Here is a 22,180-nt window from a genome sequence, read left to right on the forward strand (position 1 = left end):
ATAAACTTGGTAGCCTAACTTAAGTTGGATAATTAACCATATACAGAATCTGAACTGTTTTGTAGGTACTGCTGCTGTGTCTCAGGTCAGAGTTAAGGGATTTTAAATGTCAGTGCCCGTGGGTCTGTTGACCTGCGGTGCACTGTGTGACAGTGTGTTATTCCTCCAGCAGAGGGCGACACGCTGCTGCTCATGGCATGAGCCACATGCAAATGTTTGACTCAGTTCCACCCAGGGTTCATTGCTTCCTCGGTTTGACGCAGTTAAAAAAAAAAAAAAATGAACACCTGTACAGACGAGACGAGATTAAACATCACACGGGTCACATGACTGAGGCCTGAGTCTGACAGCTTTCTGTCAGTCTGGACTCTGCACGTGTAGCCTATCCAGTTTTGGGGGAAGTAGGTATGGCAAGCACTGTCTTTCTTTCTTTCTTTTTCCTTTTTTTCAACAAATTAATCTATTTTTGTCATAGGTTAAAGTAGGTGTTAAGGCTTTTAATATGTGGATGTGGGAAAGTTCCATATGCGCAGGCGCTGAATCTGAATATAAATGGATATAAATAAGACCAAGAGCAGCTGCCACGGCTTCTCCCTGATTTCAGCACCATGGAGAGTCCACTGGCTCTCACACTGTGCTCTTTGACAGGGTGTGTTTGGTATCATACACAAACACACAGAACTTCTATGATGAATATACTATATGAGGCCAGTAAGGACACTACTTCTATCTATCTATCTATCTATCTATCTATCTATCTATCTATCTATCTATCTATCTATCTATCTATCTATCTATCTATCTATCTATCTATCTATCTATCTATCTATCTATCTATCTATCTCTACTCAGACACTATCTGTGTCATCTCTCATCTGGCAACCAAATCTTGTGGAAATATATTCATATATCAGTCAGTAGCACCAATTGGAGTGTGCACCTTATCAATAAACATATGAATCAATATGCAGTATATGAATAATATATCGAGGCATACGTCATATGTTAAATAGGTATCGCTCATGGTTGAAAGGGATCAGGGATGACACATTTAAACTGAGATCAAGCATGTGGTCATACTCGCGATGTCCGTAGCATAGCAGGCTAATATGTTTCTATATGATGGAAGGGGGTTGGTGCCGTGGTTAAGTAATGCCTCACGCGTTATGTAACACACTTGGGATGGTATAGTCATATTGTGCGTGCGATGTCAGCGGTCTCGCTTCTTGTCCAATCGTGTGTCCTCAGTCTGCACACAGCTCTCCTCCGCCCGACATCCACCATCCTCATCCACATCCCAGCAGCAGAGCGGAGCAGAGCAGAGCAGTGGGAGCAGAGCGGAGGCTGGCACCAGGAGGAGCATCAGCAGCGGAACGACCCTTTGTGCTTCACCCATAAACGCGGCACCTTCTGAGAGGAAACCCTCCATTTAACAGCCAGGCAAGCCTCTATATATTTCACTCCTTTTTGGGGGGTTAAAGGATGAAATTGAACTGTTAGAATGGGAGCAGGTGGCTGGTGGCGAGGAGCTGTTTACAAGTTCAGGGGCGAGTCTCTCTCTTTTTTTTTTAATTTCCAAATAATCCCACATTTTGAACAGCTTTCACTTGTTTTGAGAGGTGATGGTTGAAATCCATCCACACCAGGCTTAAAGTTTGTTGTTAACATTGGCATTGGTTACACCCTGTAGCCTATTTCTCATGTCTTTATTCTAGAGGCATCTCTGCGCATGAGAAAAACATTGCCAGTAACTGTGAGGGCGCCACATGAAACAAAAACAAAACCTCGCTGCTGGGTACAACGTGACGAAAATTGGACAATGAACTGTTTGAGGGCAGATTGTGAAGAGATGCTGTCACTGTCAAGAGATATATGGATAATACCCCTCAGGATTACACTATAGTCAGTGATAATGGCTCTGAAGTGAGGTGTTTTGAACAAAGGGAGGAATGTAAACACATGGAAGGGCATTAAGGAGGGGGACTTAGTTGGAGCAGTGAGGTCCTAATTTAGTTTATTATAAGAATTTTACATATTTTAAAATGGTTTTAAAAGCACCATAGAGTTCCTGTGTGAAAACCATGTGGTGCTATAATAAACAGAATGATGCTGTTAGGGACTATTGTTATCATGATATCATCAGCAGTCAATAGTGTTGTTTAATGGAACAAACCTATCAAAGTATGACACTATCTGTGCTATCAGGAATCCATTTTACAGAAGTTGCTTTGGTTTCAATGTGCTTCATGCTCCCTGCCCTGATTCCTGAAAGTGAAAGAGATTAGCCAGTAATGACATCATGCAATGATGATGCAGTTTGTTTCAGGGTTAGTGAGTTCTGGGCAAGCGTTGCAAACAACACGTCTCTCTGAATTAATTCATTTTGTTTTTTCGGAGAACAATTATGTCTTCCATGGTGTAAGAAAAACAAAGGGAACATGGTGCAGCTCCATCCGAAGCTGTACAGCTCAACAGTGTGTGTGTGGTTTAGGAGTTCATCAGCATGAGTTTAAACATCATCATCACTAAAAATTATTCTCAACACCTCATTAACAATCACATTAGGATAGAACTAACGGGCTCAGTGCATCATGGGGTTAATATCAAAATGGATAAGAGAGCCTCACATTAGTCCATGTGCATGATCAACATTAGAAAGCACAGGGATGGATTAAGGGAATTATTATTCACGCCCACTCCATGCTGTTTTAAAAGTAGACCATCTGGATAAGAGAAACAGCTCAAGTGGAGGCTTAAAGACTTGTTTACCACTCACGTCCACATCCTCCGAGCATCCCTCTGACAGATTTTTTCCAAGTCTTCCTATCCCAGTACAACTACTTTTTGAATCAGTGCACTCCCTCCCTCCATCCAGGCTTGTTTTTGGATGAGTTTCTGCAGGGATCACTGGTAGCTAGGCTTAAGAGAGTAGAAAATCCTGTGTTTGCAACTTAGATAATGCTTAGTGTTGCTCAGCAGGTAGCCAATCAACATTGTCTGGAGGCAAGTGGGGGAGCACATACATGATCCTATTTAGTGCAGCATGGGCTCAAGTGAAAACACAATAAAGAAAAGAGGGCAGGAAGAACGTGTCCACACTTAAGATGGAAAAATTTGATTCAGCTACTAGAGGTTGCATGGTTGTCTGTATCCAAACACCTCAGGGCTTCAGGATAAGCTACTGTGTGACCATAAACAAAAGAAATTAGATTCACACAATAACAAATAATGAGATGATACTGTTTGAATGATTTGGCTCGAGGATCCTACAACCCTATGTCTGTGTGCATTTCTTTAACAAGGCTGCTTGAGTTTGCATGAATTTATATTTTTTTAAAACTACACCTCTCTCTCATTTACCTTTCCTTGTTTTTTAATTAATTATCTTGTTAACTGCATGCTCTTTTATTCATTTCCTATTGTGCATTATTGTTCCAGGTAAATTGGAATATTTTCATACCATCCATCATCACAACTCTTTGCTTAAGTGTTTTGTTCTACTGCACTCACTGTAAGAGATTTTTTTTAAAGCAAAATATTTCATATTTATTTAAAACAAATGTACCAAAATGATAGAATCAAAGTCAGACACAGCCTATAAAACATGTTTCAAGAAGCTCACTCATGCAGACTCAAGGACACAGTGTTCATTCATTCTGAGAAAAGCGTTGCACGACTGAATGGTGAACACTCCCCCTCATCACCTCGGCACACACTGGATATTTTCAAAGCATCTTAAGAGGAACAGCAGAAGCTACACTCTGTGTAGATTTACACATAATTTGCTTCCATTGGGCTCGAATTGTTCATGCAGCGTTTTCCCTTGGTTGCTAAGACTGTTGCTAGGGCACGGCTCTGGTTGCTCTGCCCTGCTTGGTGCTTATAATGGGATTCTGCCGTGCCAGTGCACCAGGCAGCTGTGTGCATTGCTACAGTGTGATGGCACTGTGTTGCAATGTTTGGGGGGAATGCAGGAACTCAAACAGAAAGAAAGTGAAAGTGTTGGAAAGGCGGTGCAGACTACCTAGAGCTCAGATCTATTTTTGAGTCTTATGATAGGAGGTGGAGTTTGATTCCCACGACTCTGTTCTATTTCTGAAATCCTCTGGTGCTTGGTGCTTGAAAGAAAGAGGATTTTTTTTGCAGAAGTCTGGGCTGCTCACACAGGGATGTGACTTGTATTAAGTCATGGAGTGGTCATATTATTGTGAGGAGCAGGTGATCAAAGCAAGACTGACATCCATCCAACCAATTTTTTCTTTAAAAAAAAGAAGGGAGTACCATCTGGATGAAGCTATGGAAGACGGGTTCAGACTCATCGATGCGACAGCAGCACACAGGCCTTGGGGTCAATTACATCATTCCTGATGCAAAAAAAAAGAAAAGAAAAACATGTACACGCTTATGCAACTGACCCCCTTAGTCGATGATGCTCAGAGGCGATCAACAGGAGAGAGGAAGTGAAGAGATTGCGTAAAGTTTATTCAAGCATGACAGTAAATCTGCATTATTTAGCAACAGAACATCAATAAGAAATGTTCCTTTCTACTTTAAATGTGCATGTCAAATGTGGAAAGTTTGGGGACTATTTCTATTTTGGTTTTTACTTCAGCCCATTTTTGGAAGAGGATACAATATACCTCTATCATCCATTATGTCCCACTGATAGAACCACTTTGTAGCTTTTGGCAAGCAGCCGTACAGTTTTGGCACCGAGAGCTGATAAGTAGCGACGGTGTAGTTGTGCTTTGCAGAATCACACAGTGAAGTAAGACACTCTTCTGTGCTTCATATCTGATCATTTTAATTAGAAGCAACAATAATAAAAAGCCAAAATATGAAAAGAATACCAGTAATCACTTTTCTTTAGAGCTGTATCTGCACAGACTCTGAATTTAATTTCTTTGTGAGCAGAGGCAGTGCGTGAACTGAGTTATTTTAAATCTGTTCCTTTGATATTTTGCTTTTGTCTTGTCTCTTTTACTGTTTTTAGCAGCATGTCTCTCAGGGGAGGGGATGTTAGTCTGTTGGTTAGCCCACTACTTTGGTCCTGACTAAAAAAATCTCAACAGCTATTAGACACATGAATATATTTTTAAAGATACATGTTGTGCTTTTCATGCTTTTTTAAAATTATAAGAGAGAGAGGATGAGATGCCGTAAAGGGCCACAGGTCAAACTGAGGGCACTGCTGTTAGGACTAAGCCTACATGGTAACACGCCCCAACAGATATCATAGTTCCCAGGTTATAAATGAATGTTGATTCTCTGACTTTTCCTCTGGCATAATAACCACAAGATTGGCATTTTCGATTCAGGGTCACATGAGGGGATGGATTGTCATGGTTTTGAAATATATCACTTTTTCAGTGATACATCTCAACATCTTCTTGAATTACAGTGACATTTTGGACAAATTCTCATGGTTCACCTAAAGATGAACCCTGACTACTTTGGTGACGCCCCTGTTTTGATAATTAAATGGCTTTATATATTTTTTTGGTTTAAAATGAAAAACACCGTAGCATGTTTATTTTTAGATGTGACACAATTTGTTTCATAAGGTCATAAATTCAGTGTGTGTTGGCCATTTTTGGCTCCAGGCTAATGCCATCTGTACCAGGCAGGGTGTGTGTGTGTGTGTGGCAGTGGGTGGGATTTAGTAACACAGTTCAGACAGAGGGCCCTTGTTTGTTGAGCGCCACGTCAAAAATGCTGCCACATACGCAGTCCACAGAAAAATGACTCACCTGGTTTTTCTCCTCTCTTCCACTCGTCAGAAGAAAACGCTACGTGAAGCACAATGGGACCGTTCCAAGAGTATGAGGTGAGTTCATCTGGTTAGTGAGAGATTTTTGCATATTGAGTTGACAATATTAGACACTTTGACAATATTAGCACATACAGTATAGGCTATCAATGGCTTTTTTCAGATATAAGGTAAAGTTAAAGATTGGTAAACTCTGAGCTTACAGTTATTCCATGAGGCCCCAATATGAATAAGAATAATTAATCATTCATGAATTTAAAAAAAAATTAAGCCAAGATGTGTTTCTGCAAAACATTATTGCCTCTAGCTGTGACAGATGTTGCTTTGAACAGGAAAAGAAGTCACCTGAGAAAGGAAGCCCCCGCAGTCGCATCCCACGCTTGGTCCTCCATCCCTTCCGGCCAAAGGACAAAGGATCACCTTTGTCAGATTCACCTTTTTCAGAGGAGGAGGGCAAGGAGTGTGACATGAGCTCTGACCACTCCAAGAGAACCATCAGCACCAACAGCTTCTGCTCTGGTAAGAAGTTCAGGTTTAGTCCCGAGCACCGCTGAGTTCATACCTGATATAAACTTCAGATACTATGAACAACCAGCACAACGTACAAGCTGTCAGATGCAAGACTGTGTTGCATTGATCTTGGTTGGCCGTGTAAACACAAATCCTCATGTGATACAAGCAGAATCTTTAATTCAAATGATAATTTGCATGCAGGATTACGCAAGGCCAAGCATTAAATGCATCTATGTTTACTTTATGTTCACCCAAATTGGACTCCTTACAAATTCTACACTGAAGAAAATGTCACTCTGTGTGTGCGGTGTGTGTGCATGTATGTGTGTACACCGTGTAAACCAACCACAACACTAAAACTGCTTGATAAGTACTTTTTAAAAAAAGTGATGAGCCATTGTGAAAGCCGTTATGCTATCTGTCAGATAACACCCCGGCTGAAGGTTGAGCTCTGACTGACTGCTTGTGTTTGCTGCCCGCCCTGCACTTGCCTGTTCGTGGCTATTACTGTCTGTGTGTACCTGTCTACAATAGATGACACCGGCTGCCCCACTAGTCAGTCTGTGTCCCCCTCCAAAACCCCGTCAGGCTCAGATCAGAGTGCCCATGGATCGCCGATCCTCCCGGAGCGCAAGGCCAAAGTGAAGAGGGTGAGGGTGATGGCCGAGTGGAGCGGTGAACAACGGAGCACGCAGAGGCACAAGAGGGAGCTGAGGTCGGCCATGAAAGCTAGAGGTAAAAAAAAAAAAAGAATAAATACAGAGATGAAAAAGAAAAGATGAAATATAGCCTACAAACAGAAAGAGGATCAACAACATTTGAAATCTCTGCTATCATGATCTAATCCTCCACTATATGGGAATAATCGGCATTTGTGAATCTATTTTTGTTCATGACTCCCTCTCTGTTTTTTTCCACATGTGCAGACTCTTATACAAAAACACATAGGGTATCCAACTTCAGCATGCCAGTGGTATCCCAAAGGCCAAAGTACAATAATAGTATTTGTCACATGTCAGCAGCTAACAGATTCCCATCCTTTTTGACTCGAACAAACACTGACTGGGAAGCAGCTGCTTGCCTAAAAGCGGAGCAATAACTGGAGTAAATTATCCTCTGTACATCTGTGCTCTGTTAACAGATATCAGAAACAGTTCACTCCAGTTCTTATGCCAAAATTAAATTTCCTCTCTTTTAATCTGTCTAAATCTGGGGTCATGAGAGAAAAACTGCTTGATCTTGAGACAAAATGAGGCAGAAAGCTGATTGGTTGAGGAAAACATTTGGGAGCTTAGCCAATTAGGCTGATTAGCAGGAGGTTACTACACTGATTGAATGTGCACACGCTCTCAGTTGACTCACCAAGGGGTGGAGGATCACTATAGTTTTAAACTATTTTATTTGACACAGTCGTCACTGGACATAATATGGTTTTGTTAAACGCGATGAAGAGATGCTACTCAGGTATGACTAGATTTAATGTAAGAATTTCAACAAAATATTTAGTGGCAGTTTTGAACAGTAAAGTTGGCTGACACTCAAAGCTTTAGCACTTTGAGGCTGAGGCCCAATATAAAATGTGTGTTGCAACATTTGAGCTGATTGTGTTACACATAATGGCTGGATGTTGGGTATTTCTGTTTTTTAATGGCGTGTAATCACAAGAAGTGGTTTATCTGTATTGCCCTGCTCTTTAAACTCACATTAGCCTAACTAGGATATAGATTATGGGGAGCAGCTTGCCCAAAAAGCTGTTGTATAAGAGTCTGAGGCTGTGGTATTTGGTTGTTTACTCCATTAGGGAGGCAGATTTGTAGATGTACTCCTTATGGAGAGGGGGACATGATAGTCCTGTTTGATGCTGCACTTTCTAACAGGAGAAGACGGTGCTGCTGATAAACATATCAAAGGTGCAAAGATTAAGGAAGGTATACAAATGGCTAAACATGATGAAATAAGATAGTGTTTACGTTAAAACTAATGGGAAGGTTTGAGGCTTGAAGCTACATGTAACAATAGATAATGTTTAAGCTAAACCTTTTCTCCCTTGTTTTTTTTTAAAGGCAAAACCAGTGAAATGTTGTTCTGATACTTTCACAAATATGGTGCCAGAGTTACATAAGTACAGAGAGAGTCATATTAGGTCAACTCAATATAGTTTTCTACCATTGGCCAATGTTTGCTGACATTAGCTAATGTTTGCTAAGATTGGCCAACAGTATACAACACCAAGTGAAGCTGCAGCACAGAAACCCCTGAGAGATTAGATTTTAGCTTGACTTGACTGTGTTCCTTTCTGATGTATTGTTCAGAGGAAGATTCTTAAATCGCCTTCAAAATGTTTGCTAGCCTGCGCAACATGCTGATGTTTTCTCCTGCAGGAAGTGAGGCCGACTTCAGCTCCTCCAGCAGCACAGGCAGCCTAAAGACCAGGGAGAGCCTCACCTGTAATTCAGCTGGAAAGAAGGCTCCCTCACGAAGGTATGGACTTTAACACGTGCATTATTATCTCTATGCTTTGCAGGGTCAGTGGTAGACTGAAAAACATGGGCACAATCTCAATTAAAGGGGGAATGTTTGTTGGATATAATTCTTTGTTTTAACACTTGAAACTTCTGCTTGGGGGTTTTGTTTACATCCTTTTAAGTCGCAGCACCCACATCAGACCTTTGCCAGTGTTCAAACCAGCCGGGAGCCCGACACCCCACCGCGATTCAGAGCTCTACGCTCCCTACAGGACTCCTCCACGAGCAGCCTCCTCAACCAACAGCAGCAGCTGCAACTCCAGCCCCACCTCCAGGTACCAAACAAATGCTCTCATGCCATGCATTATTAATATTCACAGAACAAGGTTTGCAGCTTCAAAGTAAAATATTCTGATCAGTTGTTATGGCCTCCTGGACATGTACTTCTAACCCTGCCACGTGTCTCCATTTGGATTCATTGCAAATTCAACCTTGTCCACCTGAGGCGGAAGTTAGTAGATTTTTGGAGATTGAGGGATTCAGATTGTGGCTCAGGCCATGTAGCTACAGTGGGTGAGTGGGTGGCTGGATTAGGGTGAGGCTGTTTTTATCATTTCCCCTATTGCAGCTGGCTGGGATTATATCGGTCATGATTTGGCTGTGGGTTGGATTAATGAGGATTCTTTTAAGCAATAGTCTGAATACGGTACTCAGGCAGCGACCCCATACAGGCTGCAGCCAACTTGTAACTGGATTAGAATTAATGCACCTTGGTTTGGAGAAGGGAGGAGGGTCATAAATATTTCACACTGGCAGAATTCATGTGTGAACTGAACAGCCTGAAGCTCAAAGGGGTGGACCACCGTGAATTTTGACAAGGGGCTCCAGACTCCAAATTACTGGTAGGGTGTACTTTGTACTGTAGGCTTACTGTTTGTTGGCTGCTCAGCCCTGCACAGGGTTTAACATAAAAATCCTCTCTCAGCAGACAAACATTCAACCCGCAGCCCCAGCAGCAGCAAAATCTGCCCTTGTTATCTTGCAGTGAGAGCTTCCTTTAAAAAAAAACAAAAAAAAAAACCTTCTCCTGTCACTTTAAGACGTTCTGCTGTCAGCTTTCCTGTGCCTAGCTAAGTGTCATGTGACATCTTTTCCTTTCACATGTTACCTTCTCCTGGGCTGTTTCTATTTCTGGCAGGGACGCATAGTGCTCGCATCAAAGCCTCAAGTATCCCAGGTTGCTAGGATGTTGTGCTAGTCAGTGGAAGAGAGGGGCTTACAGACTGCTTTGCATATTGTCCAAATCCACCCACTCGTCCTCTACAGAAAAAAAAAACACAAATCCTTTTATCAGTTTTCTTTGAGGATGATAACACTGATCACAGGACATATGCAGAGGGCATTTGAATGCTAATGCAATTAGCTTGTAGATTAGAGCTTTTTCTAGTAAGGTGATTTCCTTCCTTGCTAACTCTGCTTGTATTTAGATAAACCAGCATTTTAGGGTGTTTTGCCTCTAGTCTGCAGGCCAGTAATCCTGTGTCAGACAGTAATTCCAGGCTTCAGAGAGCATCTGCCCTGACAGCACTCTCTCAGTCAGACTAATTACCCTCTGCAGGGAGCAATTTTACTTTGAAATGTCTAACTGGTTTGTTTTCTGCTGCTGCTTTTTAAAATGTCTAGTTGGGGAGCTGATGGATATGGTGGCTCCAGAGTTTTATATGTGGCTTTTCACCAGTGCTATAATTATATCTCTACCTGACAGAAGAGCAAACCTTGGCCACTACCACTCCTGTGGAGACAACCATGGAATCAGACCGCCAAACCCTGAGCAGTACCTCACTCCTCTGCAGCAGAAAGAAGTGGCCATCAGACACCTAAAGACCAAAGTGATGGAGTCTGAGAACAGAGTTCATGACAGGTTAGTTGAGATTTAGCATCATGGCGGCCGCTGCGTTATGTATTGCATCTGTAGCTTTTAATATGGATGGTGGTGGTCGTATCAGGGGAGAGCGATACTGTGGTTGTGATGTTATCATACATATTGCAGCTCTTTTCAATTATAAACATCTTCTGAAGTGTGAACCTACAGGGAAATTAGCATTGCATAACATGGCTTGATGTTACTACTTAGGCAAGACTAAGTTATTTATTTTTAAAGTATCAGGAGATTGACATTATTTTACACATTATATACAAATTTGCATTCTTGCAAACAACCATAGTCAATAGCCAGTAAGCTTTGCATAAAGTTTGGTAACTGGAAGATGGCTACCTTGGATAATAAAAAAAAACAGGCATTTAAGCTCACTACAAACCTCTTTATACTCTTTTTTTATGGGTAAAACTAGGAGAACAAACTTTTACATTGTGATTTGACCTCTGTTCAGAGAAAATAAGATGGGGTTGTGTGAATTGAAAACATGCATGTCCTGCTCTCAGTAATGAGTGTGACAGCAGGCTAGATTTTTGTTGGCAGGTGGATTCTTTTTTGCTACCTTTTGTAGGTTAGTTTACCCCTATATCAAACCTTGCACTAAGCTAACTTTAGCTTCATATTTGGCATACAGTTATGGGAGCCCTCCCATCCCTGCAGAAACCTTCCTCAACACTGAACAACTGAAGTAATGCTGTACATTTTTTTTCTCTTTATCAGAGAGACAGAGATTGAGGAACTGAAGGCCCAGCTCTGCAGAATGAGAGAGGACTGGATTGAAGAGGAGTGTCACCGGGTAGAAGCTCAGCTGTCCCTCAAAGAGGCTCGCAAAGAGATCAAACAGCTGCGTCAGGTGGTGGAGACCATGAAGAGCAGCCTGATGGAGAAAGATAAAGGAATACAGAAGTACTTCATTGACATCAATATTCAAAACAGGAAGTTGGAGTCCCTGCTTCACAGCATGGAGCTGGCTCAGAGTGGTGCCAACCTCCAAGAAGAAAACACATTGGACTTCATCTGTGACAGTCCTGACGGTGATGGGAAGAAGATGGCAGAGGAGGAAGAGGGCGGGATGGAGCTGGGAGACCAAGGGGTGGAGGCGATGGCAGACAGCGGGCTGCTGGTGAACGACGAGATGGCCAACAGGGCGGACATTTTGGAGCAGGTCTTCATGTCCACTGCAGTGGACCTCAGTCAGGACTCTAGTGGCAAGCTGAGGGCTGACGCAGAGTCGGGGCCTGGGGTTTCTGCACTGTTAGAGGAGCAACAGTCCATTGATAAATCTACACAGGCTCTGCCAAACGCCGTTTCCACCACCATCACCATCTCCTCCTCAAGCACAACCTCCCAGCAGACCACAGAGGATAAAGGAATCCAGACCGACATAATGCCCATGTCTCCAGACCTGCAAGCTCTGCTCTTCCAGCTGCTGAAGTTCCACGGGGCTACAGCTGCAGACGCGGCTTCATCAGCCTCCAGCAGTCTTCTCTGCCTCCCGAACCTGCCCACTTCATCTCCAACCACTGCCAGTCCCCCCGTCTCCACACCTTCCCCACCGAGAAAGCCCAGTACCGCTCAGCAGCCAGGAAGTCCCGACACCTCCACCGATTCAGGCATGTGCAGCTCGGAGCCTGCACAGAGCCGACGGTTCATGGAGGAGCTGGACTTTGGTGTCGCCGATGAGGAAATTTGTCTGTCACCAGGACTGGAAGTGGTTGGGAAGCGATACTGGAGCAACAGCTTCCTGGTGGATCTGGTTGCCGTGGCGGCCCCCGTGCTGCCCACGGTGGCCTGGCTGTACTCGCGACACGGTGTGGATGGAAGCTATCCGGTGTACAACATCGCCGCTCTGATCAGGGGCTGTTGCATCATGGGATTGCAGTCTCTTCGTCACGTCACTCACAGGCCGGATGCGTAATGGCTTCCAACCTGCATGCACACGCCTAACCTTGAACTAAAAGCACTTAAGCATCTTTTTGAGTATTTGTTTTTTCTTTTTTTTTGTTTGTTTGTTTGACACCTGATGATATCAATGCAGTTATTTTTGTTCCAACACTGTTACTTTGCACTGTACAGTTACCATGAGTTGAAGCAAAATGGTGACATGGAAGGGATTATTTATAAAGTGGGTATTATATTTATTTATTATTTACATGTATTATTAAGCTGATCATCTGGGTAGATGGTTGAAGTGTTATCATTGTCCTGTGGTGTTCCCAGTTGTCGTGTTCAAAAAAAAAAAGTTCTTTATGTTGATGTTGCTGAGGATGGGATTTTTTAGAAGGTGAAAGATTGAATGTTAGTTTGTGTTTCGACAGGTTTGCAAAATTCAACTGTTTTGAGTTACTGTTCAGAAGAAACCTTAAACCTTCAGCCAAAGCTTTAATGTGAATTCACTGTCATTGTTTTGTGAAGAAGTATTTTATTTTTTTTCCCTCCTTCGGAGTAGAGCTTTATTGAGTACAGCCTGTGTATTGTTCATAGAAGTAAGTTGATGCTTCAAAGCAACTCACACTTGTTACGTGCCTGAGCTATGTGCAATACTGGTGGTTTACATCAACTGTCCTTGTATCTTTATTAAAGCATGATAATTCTGGCCATATGTTTGGACTCTTGTTTTTAATTTGCAGGTGCGTGATGAGCAAGCAACCACCAAACGGGGATGATAATTTGACTTTGTAAGATTTGACTTTGTGACTGGTGAACAGTGGGAACGCCCACGTATTATTTTATTTGAGCAAGTTCTCATAAATTAATAATAGGGGCGGGTGTCTCGTCTAATCCTATGCGCAACCAAGCAATATCCTCAGGACGGCTCATCTTACGTAAAAGCTTTCCCAGCCTGTATTTTCAGACGTCCCTTGGGTTGTGGAGCTGACAATGTGAAGTGCATTAGATCCACTTTACTGCGATTGCTCAGAAGCTGTAAAATGCTGCTTGTACCCTTACACCAGTAAAAACTGGGTCAGTGCCTGAGCAGTTGGAGGTTTACCCACAAGAACTACCAGTGTTTTTTTTTTTTAGTCATTACATAATATCCAGCCACATTAAATGAAAATGAGAGAAAAGCTGATTAATTCTAAATGAACTAACACTTGGCGTCTTTGCTATGATTACTCTTTTCTTCCACTCTGCCATACGGCGATGTATCTTAAGTTACATAACCATGATCCCTCTGTTTTTAAGGCATTAAACTAATGAGTCATCAAATGCTGTAATCCCAGCACTAGTCTGGATTCTAGATTAATATATGAGCAGCAATGGTGTCAAGTCTGGTAACACACCAGTCTTGTAAAATTAGAATATACTGTGTGATTCTTAAGCCTCCCAGGACAATTATTCAGCCTTATAGCTTGTTCGCTTTCTGGAGAGTGGTGACGTACATTTTCCAATTTTTGAAACTGGGTCAGTCTCTGAGAGGTTTTGGCAGACAGACAGTGTCCCTGCACAGATGGGAGTGACATCATTGTGATGGAGGTCAGATGAGCGATGACAACTGTCCATCAATTGAAGTTAAAGGTCAACTTGTTGTCGGACATTATAAGGTGGTGATGATAAAAACAAGGCTGAACATCTGCGCTAGAGGGGTTTACAGCACTGTCTCCCAGATAGCTAACATGCTAATGTTTAGCAATAGCAAGTATCATGTGTTGACCATCTTGGTTAAGAATATTATTCATTAACAATATTATAACATTCATTAATCATCAATAAATAATATAATGATAAAATAAATAGATAAATAAAATAATAAATAGCTGAGGCTAATAATATTAATCATAAAAAGTCTATAGGCCTACAATAACAGTGAAAAACTCTTGACCCCAGTGTGCTACTTGAATTTTGTACCCGTGCATGTAAATATATTTTATATCGCTTTATAACTTTATACAGATTTTGTTATTGTATCCTAAATATTATTGCTACCACAAGTTATTTTATGCTCTTAATTATCATATCTGTATTTTTATTCTATTCTATTGGAGCTGCTGACACAATAATTTCCTGCAAAGGATTAATAAAGTACTATTGTATTCTATTCTATTTGTGTAAATGTTATTTAATCACTTTGACAGCTCAGTTGTAAATAAAAATCTCAACTTCATGGTGCTGGGTAAGGATGTCACTAAAGTCTGCAGTATTCACCCTCTGGTAGCCATAAATGTATGGATGTATTGCCATGACATTATGTACAAACACTCTGAATCAAAGTATTGGAGTGCCTGCCTGTCATCGCTTGCGCCGGCGTGCAAAAAAAACCAAACAAAAATAAATAGACCAAAAAACCTAGACACTACACTCCTCGCAAATTTAAAGATTAGGCAATATGTCGATCCATCTGTCAGATAGTGTTTCTTAAACTACAGATCAGGCAGCAGACTCATGACCAGAGATGTTCACCTGAATCAAATTACTTTTATTAAAATCCTGTGTAGGATTAATACAGCAGGCATACAATCTGCCAGACTCTCTAGATTGAGCTTGTGGACTTTTACTTTTAATGTAAGTGCCTGTTTGTGCTCAACCATGACAATTCATGAAACATGAAATCATACTCACCAATGTGGAAAAAAAGAAGATGAGAACCATGTGGTTCTCTGCAATTCATTTTTGAAAAACAAAAAACAAAAATTAAAAGTGCAAAATGACAAAACAAAACAACATGCAGCTTTTCTCAAATGGTAACAGTTGGGAAAAGAGCATTTCATAAGAAAGCACGAATCCATATAGATTGAATTCCCTTCAAATAAACACCTGCTTTCGGTTTTACTCCTAAACCCAATCATGCATTGATCAGCCATGCTATTATCAAAGTGTGAACAGAATCAGCACCTCCGAACTGGTCAATTTCATAGATAATGTTAACTCATTATTTCATTAGATGTATAAGATCAAACTGTTGCAAAGCTTTTCTTATTGTAACATTTAGTATAGAAACTTGTCCCACTCATGCCATTTCACACCATCTATCATAAGTCATGGACTAACAACATACCCAATGCACACTTTAATAAAGGCCTTTCTTCATTTTCCATTGTTTCCGTGACAACAGCTTGCTGATTGGCAGTGGTGCCAATTTTGGCAAGACCGTTAGCCTTGCATTTCCAGATTGAGAGAAGAGGGGGGAAATGTTTCTTTAATGGCCAAGGTGACTAGTCTGGGATTATGACGTGGTTAGGATCTATGTTTTATAGGGACAGTATCTGTGCAGTGAACTATTTAAGAGGAAAGCTCCCTTTGCATGAGGAAAAAAGAAAAGGAAAAAAAAGTCAATGTAAATCAGTTGCCATGAGATTACCATAGGAACCCACAGCTTTTATAGTTGGGCTTGATTCTAATCTATGGTCATTTGTCCATTTGTCCATACTCAAATTAAAAATCCTCAGCCTTCAGTTTAATGCAGGTTTCCAGTGTTCTAACGGCTGCACAGCACAGGGAGACGGGATGAAATATTAAGCAACATTCATTGGAAAAACAAAAATCTGTTTCGCAGACAACAACAGACATAAATATAAAAACACAATAATCAAGCAAACCGAGGGATGTCACTGGTATACAGTGATGCTTAAAATTAATTACACGTCTTTGTCCTTTGAGCTTATAAATAAGACAAAGAAAAGGAATTGTACTCCCTAATTGAGTCTCAAAAGGTAGCACAGGTACCAGTTTATTTACAAATGTTCCTGGGAAAAACCAAAACAGATCATTTTTCTACACTACCTAACAGATTTCTAACCTTTAACCTATGATGAACTGGATTGTATGAAGACCACTCTCCCTTGAGGACTGAAATGACCCTGCGACATGAACAGCGAGTAGACCAGGAGCGTTATCTGCCTGAAGAATGATGCGTTTTACACTTCTGCAGCTTGAAAAACAGATTAAAATGGCTGCTGGTGGAAACATGGAGGTGGTGGAGGAGGAGGACAGTTTTCTAACGGATAAGTAGTGTACAGTGATAATCCTGTTCGGTTTGATGACTTTAAAGATAGATTAAAGTTTGATTCAGTGTCTTTTTGCACTCCCTATTCCTTTGGCTCAAATGTGAGCGTTTCTAAAGTGTTACGAGAGCTTCACTGCAATCTTCTGCTCCTTCTTCATCATCCTCTGAGCGTCTTTCTCCATCTTCTTCCTTTGCTGCTCCATGGACCGCTTTTCTCTCTCAGCCATCTTCTGTTCTCTGTTAAACGAAGGCAGAACAAATGCACGATTGTCATTACTGAGCACATCAACAGAAGCTAGGTCAGCTGGGAGTGAGGAAAACAATATCTTGCTGCTTGTGCTGGTGCTGCTGTAAAAAGCGGTACACACTGCCACCTGCTGGCCATGACGAGAAGCTGCACTGCTCAAACAAAGTGCCACTGCCGATAATACTCACCTGTTAACATTCTCACTATTATACTTTTGTCTGTTCAAAAGCAACATGTTTAAAGGGAATTTGCCCATATTCTTTTTTTGCTGATGTGGCTGGATGGCGGATTATTTTCTTGTGTATTTCATGTTTTCTTCATATATTTTGAAACAAAGCCTCCCAGTCTATTACGAGAAGGGCACATACAGTAAAGTCCTTGGTGTAACAATCATATCACACCAATGTTATTCCCGACTGAGAATGAATATTTAATGTGAGACAAAAATGACCTCTTTGACCTAATTTCCTCATTTAAGCCATCGTTGTCATCAGAACCAGCTATCTGAACCAACTGAGGTTGCTTTAAAAGGAGACAATCTGATTATCATAAAGAGTTACATACTAAACACATGGTAATCTTTTTGAAAGTTTTCTTAAACCTATAACGGCCTTAAGATGCTGTCATTAAGGACAAACAATGACTGTCCCGGCTGACGTGTGACTTACATGTGAATCTTCAGGGTCATTGTGGATTGACACGTTTGAAAAAATGGCAGTAGAACAGTTCAGTGGCATGGGCGGTGAGAGAAAAAAAGCACTTTTTCAAATGCAGTATGATTACATATTGGTTTATGTGACATTTATGTCACGAGTAAAGGGCAACTATATACTGTATCATGTGACAATGTGAAAATAGTGTGACAATATAAAACCTGCAGCTCCCATCAGCTTGTTAGTGAGTTCCAGATTAGCATTTCATTGTCTGGCAGCCACTGAACTGTTGTTGCTTCACTCTCACTGCTCTCTCTTACTGTTGTGTTCTGAGCTGCAGCTGTTTTCAGTGAGAAAGCTTTAAAAAAGACCACAGCACAGTGTCTGCCCAGCAGCAAACAGCAGACAGACACAGTTAGAGACACGCTGGTGAACACAGTGGAGCACTTAGCAGCCGGAGACAGAACTTTGCCCCAGGAGTTGGTGAACCCAAAACTGAACTAAAGTGGAGTGAATGGACTTGTGCGCTTCTGCATTATGCATACATCAGGCGGGAAAAAACACGACTTCAAACACATCCTGATGTTGCTTTACAACTGTGGTACTACATGTGTCATCATATCAACTTAGGCGGTGACAAATGTGTCAATGTAGTGATGTTGTCCCCACTGTTTTATAATTAACAAATTATCATTTATATCGTTTGTATTACCTGAGCACCTCCTCTGCTCCCCAGGCAGCATCACCCTCGTCCTCCCAGGCATTCGTGTCCTCCTGCCAGTTGTCCATTTCTCCGAGCTCAGCCTGAAGAACAGCAAAGTGTACAATTATATCCCTGCGGATGCGACTGTAAAAACAATATTCCTGTAGTTGATGTCCTAAATAAGACAAAAACAAAGTATTTTACATTATGCAATATTTATTTACTAGAAAATGATCTTGCTGAGCTCCACCAGATTTATATTGTATGTAGGAAGCTGTATTGTCTAGATTGTTGCATTTGTAATTGGAAATAGTCAAAGTGTCAACTTAGGCCCCGCCTTCTCCCTTTCTCCTATTTGTTTTATAGATCAAATTGAGTATTTGATATTATACATGAATAAATATAACCAGTAATTTAAGACATGAGAGGAGCTCTAGGCCATTTTGTTTTGTCAAAGTAACTCTCTCACTGAAGACCCATATAGTTGTGTGGACAGATAATGACTGAACACTTAGATCCGTGTCTCGTCTCCTGTAGCTTTAAACTTTCAATACAAGTTCAGCGAGTTACACAACAGGTTTTACCTTTCATTTTCATTCCAACACAATCTCACATTGTACATTTCCAACTGAAATATATTTCATATGCATTTGTACAGAGGCCTGTAGAGACTATGTGTATCCCCTAATAGTTGACACCTCAGATTGTTTATTTCAATCTTGTACTATTTCCACTTTTTCCTCTTCATTCTGTTCCTAATGATTTTATGCATTAAAGTTATGGGAATTTGGACAGAGTTGCATTTAAATCTCATAGGACTCTACACCAGAAACTTTTCTTGATCCTAAACTATTTAAAAGATCAAACAATAAATGTGAGAAGCAAAAAACCTGCTTGAAACTCACAGAGGGTGGACTGAAGGTCATCATATCCTGCGAGGCTGCCAGTCTGCTGGAGAATCCTGCTGAGCCATCAGGCACCAGGTAGTTCAAAGGCTCCCTCTTCTTCAACACGATCTGTAAAGTGAAAATCAGGGGGAGAGAAGAAAAGCTCAGACTTTAACTAAGCTAAACTCTGTGATGCAGTATAATCCCACATACGGGCGTAGATGCAGCAGTTTCTATATCGAAATTAGGCACGATTCAAGAAAATACCTTTATAATTTGTTATTAACAATGCAGATGCACTCTTCTAACCATCATAGCTTTGTGCATTTATGTTTTAATGGATAAATGTCCATATACATCATGAACATAAGGAAACTATTGAGTATTTTTAACTAATTTGGTGAACTGCTATATTATCTCCGACCTTTATTTAACCAGGCAAAATTTCTAAGAAAGCATTCTTATTTAGGCAATGACCTGGTAGGAGGCAAATGACCTCCTAAGGGGCAAAAGGGAGAGGGGGATAATCAAGAGATCTTCCATCAGTGTCAGAAATGCTTTACAACTAAGTCTCTCTCTCCGTGTCTGACCGTGTGTTTTACTGTACCATGTCTAGTAAAAAGAAAACACCACATGCTACCTTGAGATTATTAAAACAAATGATCTCCCTTCATATCTAAGGCAGCAGGCGAGCCAGCTCATACACCGCGGCACTTTGTGGCTTCTGTCCAGATGGTTAACTTCCACATTTGACCACTTCCTTAAATGTGAACAAAATGGTCTGTTTCTAACCCATCTGGGTCTTGCATATAAAATTTGCAAACTTGCTATCTAACAAGCTACAAAATGCAGAGTTGCGAGGTTTCCCTGTAACGTCTGAGAGCAGAGCATTCTAGTCTGACACAAAGCAAAATATAAAAATGTCTACATCTGAAAAACATACATTAATCTTTAGGGGAAAAAAGAGCAGAGGCAAATTTGTCCACACTGTCATACTAACAAAACTGATCACACAGTAAACACATTTTCATTTATCTTCCCAACTAAAAGTAAAAGCACAGTTTCAAAACACCAGAGTATAATTTTAATAGGAAGCAATCTTGCATCCAGTCTATCAGTTTAGATGCACAGCTGAGCTGTCTGTAAATGTACCTTCTGTGTTTTCCTGATGGTGGGAGCCATGTCTTTGAAGTAGTCGGGTTCTTCATCCACATCGTTGGGTGTAACGTTTCCATTGCCACCTTCAATCTTAATACTTGTCGGAGCATCTTCATCCCAAGAGCTCCATTCTTCAATCTCTGGCTGTGCAGACTAGAAGTAGAAGTCAAATTCACCGGTTGTATTCAGGTCAAGAGTTTCTTGTAAAATGTATGTATATAAGCAATAATGTGCAACAATTACAGTGGTAGTGTGCCTGGTTCTGTTAATAAATCCATTACTGACCTGTTTTGGTACTGATGATGAAAAATCCACTGTTGTTGGGAGAGTTATTTGATCCCCACTGAGCTTACGCCCCCTTCCAGTCCTGCAGTGATACAATTCAATAAAAAGTCAAGTTGAATTATTTAATGTTATCAAACATTGAACACTGTCCAACCAGGAAGAAAAACTTTGCCAATTAAATGTTCTTAGCACATATCAAATGCACACATGAGGGCCAGCATAGTGTTAAATCACCATTCATACAATCTATCTTGCATTAAAATGACCCAATATTAATACTAGTGAACAGGATGAAAGAATTAACAAGGAAGATGCATGATTTAAGGGAGACTGGGCTGTTTCTTTAAAAAATAGTGGTGAGATTTTTTTTTTTTTACTTTTTTAATGTGTATGCATTTGCAAAAGACTTCCATTTAATCAATGACATGTATTGGACATTCAGCCACACTCACCTGCATATCAATCTTTTAAAGAAAGAAAGTAAGCTAGCGAGGCATGTGCAAATCTTGAAGAGACGGAACTGAGTGATGGCCATGATGAAACTGAACTGTTGGGAAAGAGTGGAGATAAAATAAAACTACAGGTTTACAATGACTGCATTGCTTGTCGTACCTGCTAAATCATACCAAAATGTATAGTAAAGAAAACAGATAAGAGTAGAATTAAACTAATTTAATGAACAGCTGATCTGAAGTCAGTCTTTGTTATTTGTTGGCGTACACCAGCATAATGTACCAACAACCTGTCTATTCATTATCTGGGGAGCCGTGACACCGTGTCTCATTAACATGCAACCCCGCTTTAGTGTAAACGGATGCACTAAACACAACGAAACAAATAATACATGCATATGTACAAAACGCAAACGCAATTTATATACCGCCGAAAAAGACATCCGAGTTGTTTTAACGTTAACGTTAGATACAATGCAAGCACTGCGATTGTTTAAGCTACACAGACGCCAACTACATTATCTCTTCGCGTTTGAATGTGCACATCTTCGGTGTACAGCTTTACTCACCTTGAGAGATGATAATGCAACGTACTCAGAGCAGCTGCTTTCTTCTTGTGTGGCAAAAAGGCAGGTTCATTTATTTGCTAACCGTAGCTTGCTAGCTTAGCACACAGGAAAACATTGTACCTCTGAACCCTTTAATTGTCTCCAAAAGGGGGCATAGTGGATGTGATAAATTATATCGCTGTCATGTCAAAACCATGCATGCAACAACTGTACACCCCGATGAGGTTTCATGACAAAACTCCGAAATTTGGGTCGTCGCTCATCTCTGTCCCGTGGCTGCCATCTTTAAACTGGGAGGAGCAGGAACAGGGAAGTGTACAGCGTGGTTCTGATGCATTCAGGTGCTGTAGGAAATTGGCAAAGTAACAAATATAATTGTTAGAATAGAAAATACTTTAATCATCCCTTGGAGGGGAATTAAAGTAAATATTTGTTTAAATAGGAAATAATTGTTAAAGTCAATAATAAAAGTAAATATGAAGTATAAAAAGCAAATAATTGTTATCCCCGTACATGAATTCCGCATTGCATTAGAACATTAAACAGTGCATGGAAAGCCAAGGGGGAAGTAGTTTCATATCGTCACTTTCAAAATACA

At 40.8% G+C, this 22,180-nt stretch overlaps 2 protein-coding genes across 4 annotated transcripts; one reads left to right on the forward strand and one right to left on the reverse strand.

Annotated features, from left to right (window-relative positions):
• Positions 1 to 1,288: 1,288 nt before the first annotated feature.
• Positions 1,289 to 13,284, forward strand: sybu (syntabulin (syntaxin-interacting)). Of its 3 annotated transcripts, none has more exons than XM_085802767.1 (8): positions 1,289 to 1,440; positions 5,781 to 5,827; positions 6,103 to 6,289; positions 6,818 to 7,018; positions 8,665 to 8,764; positions 8,931 to 9,083; positions 10,514 to 10,669; positions 11,405 to 13,284. In XM_085802767.1, the coding sequence occupies exons 2-8, from the start codon at positions 5,804 to 5,806 to the stop codon at positions 12,600 to 12,602; spliced, it is 2,019 nt and encodes a 672-aa protein (XP_085658893.1). In that variant the 5' UTR covers positions 1,289 to 1,440; positions 5,781 to 5,803; the 3' UTR covers positions 12,603 to 13,284. The 3 variants fall into 3 exon arrangements, with proteins under 3 accessions (XP_085658893.1, XP_085658894.1, XP_085658895.1); XM_085802768.1 differs by having other exon boundaries at positions 6,872 to 7,018; XM_085802769.1 differs by lacking the exons at positions 1,289 to 1,440; positions 5,781 to 5,827; positions 6,103 to 6,289; positions 6,818 to 7,018 and adding an exon at positions 7,598 to 7,747.
• Positions 13,285 to 15,979: 2,695 nt separating this feature from the next.
• Positions 15,980 to 21,874, reverse strand: ebag9 (estrogen receptor binding site associated antigen 9). The gene is made up of 7 exons (XM_085802771.1): positions 21,583 to 21,874; positions 21,014 to 21,108; positions 20,562 to 20,643; positions 20,271 to 20,429; positions 19,137 to 19,247; positions 18,241 to 18,332; positions 15,980 to 16,865 (listed from the first exon to the last, which is right to left on the reverse strand). Exons 2-7 carry the CDS (start codon positions 21,094 to 21,096, stop codon positions 16,748 to 16,750), a joined length of 645 nt encoding a protein of 214 aa, XP_085658897.1. The 5' UTR covers positions 21,097 to 21,108; positions 21,583 to 21,874; the 3' UTR covers positions 15,980 to 16,747.
• Between the last annotated feature and the right edge of the window lie 306 nt (positions 21,875 to 22,180).

The sequence above is a fragment of the Trachurus japonicus genome, chromosome 16 (genome assembly GCF_045865225.1).
Source record: "Trachurus japonicus isolate A0001 chromosome 16, Traja_1.0".
In the NCBI taxonomy this organism is placed as follows: domain Eukaryota; kingdom Metazoa; phylum Chordata; class Actinopteri; order Carangiformes; family Carangidae; genus Trachurus; species Trachurus japonicus.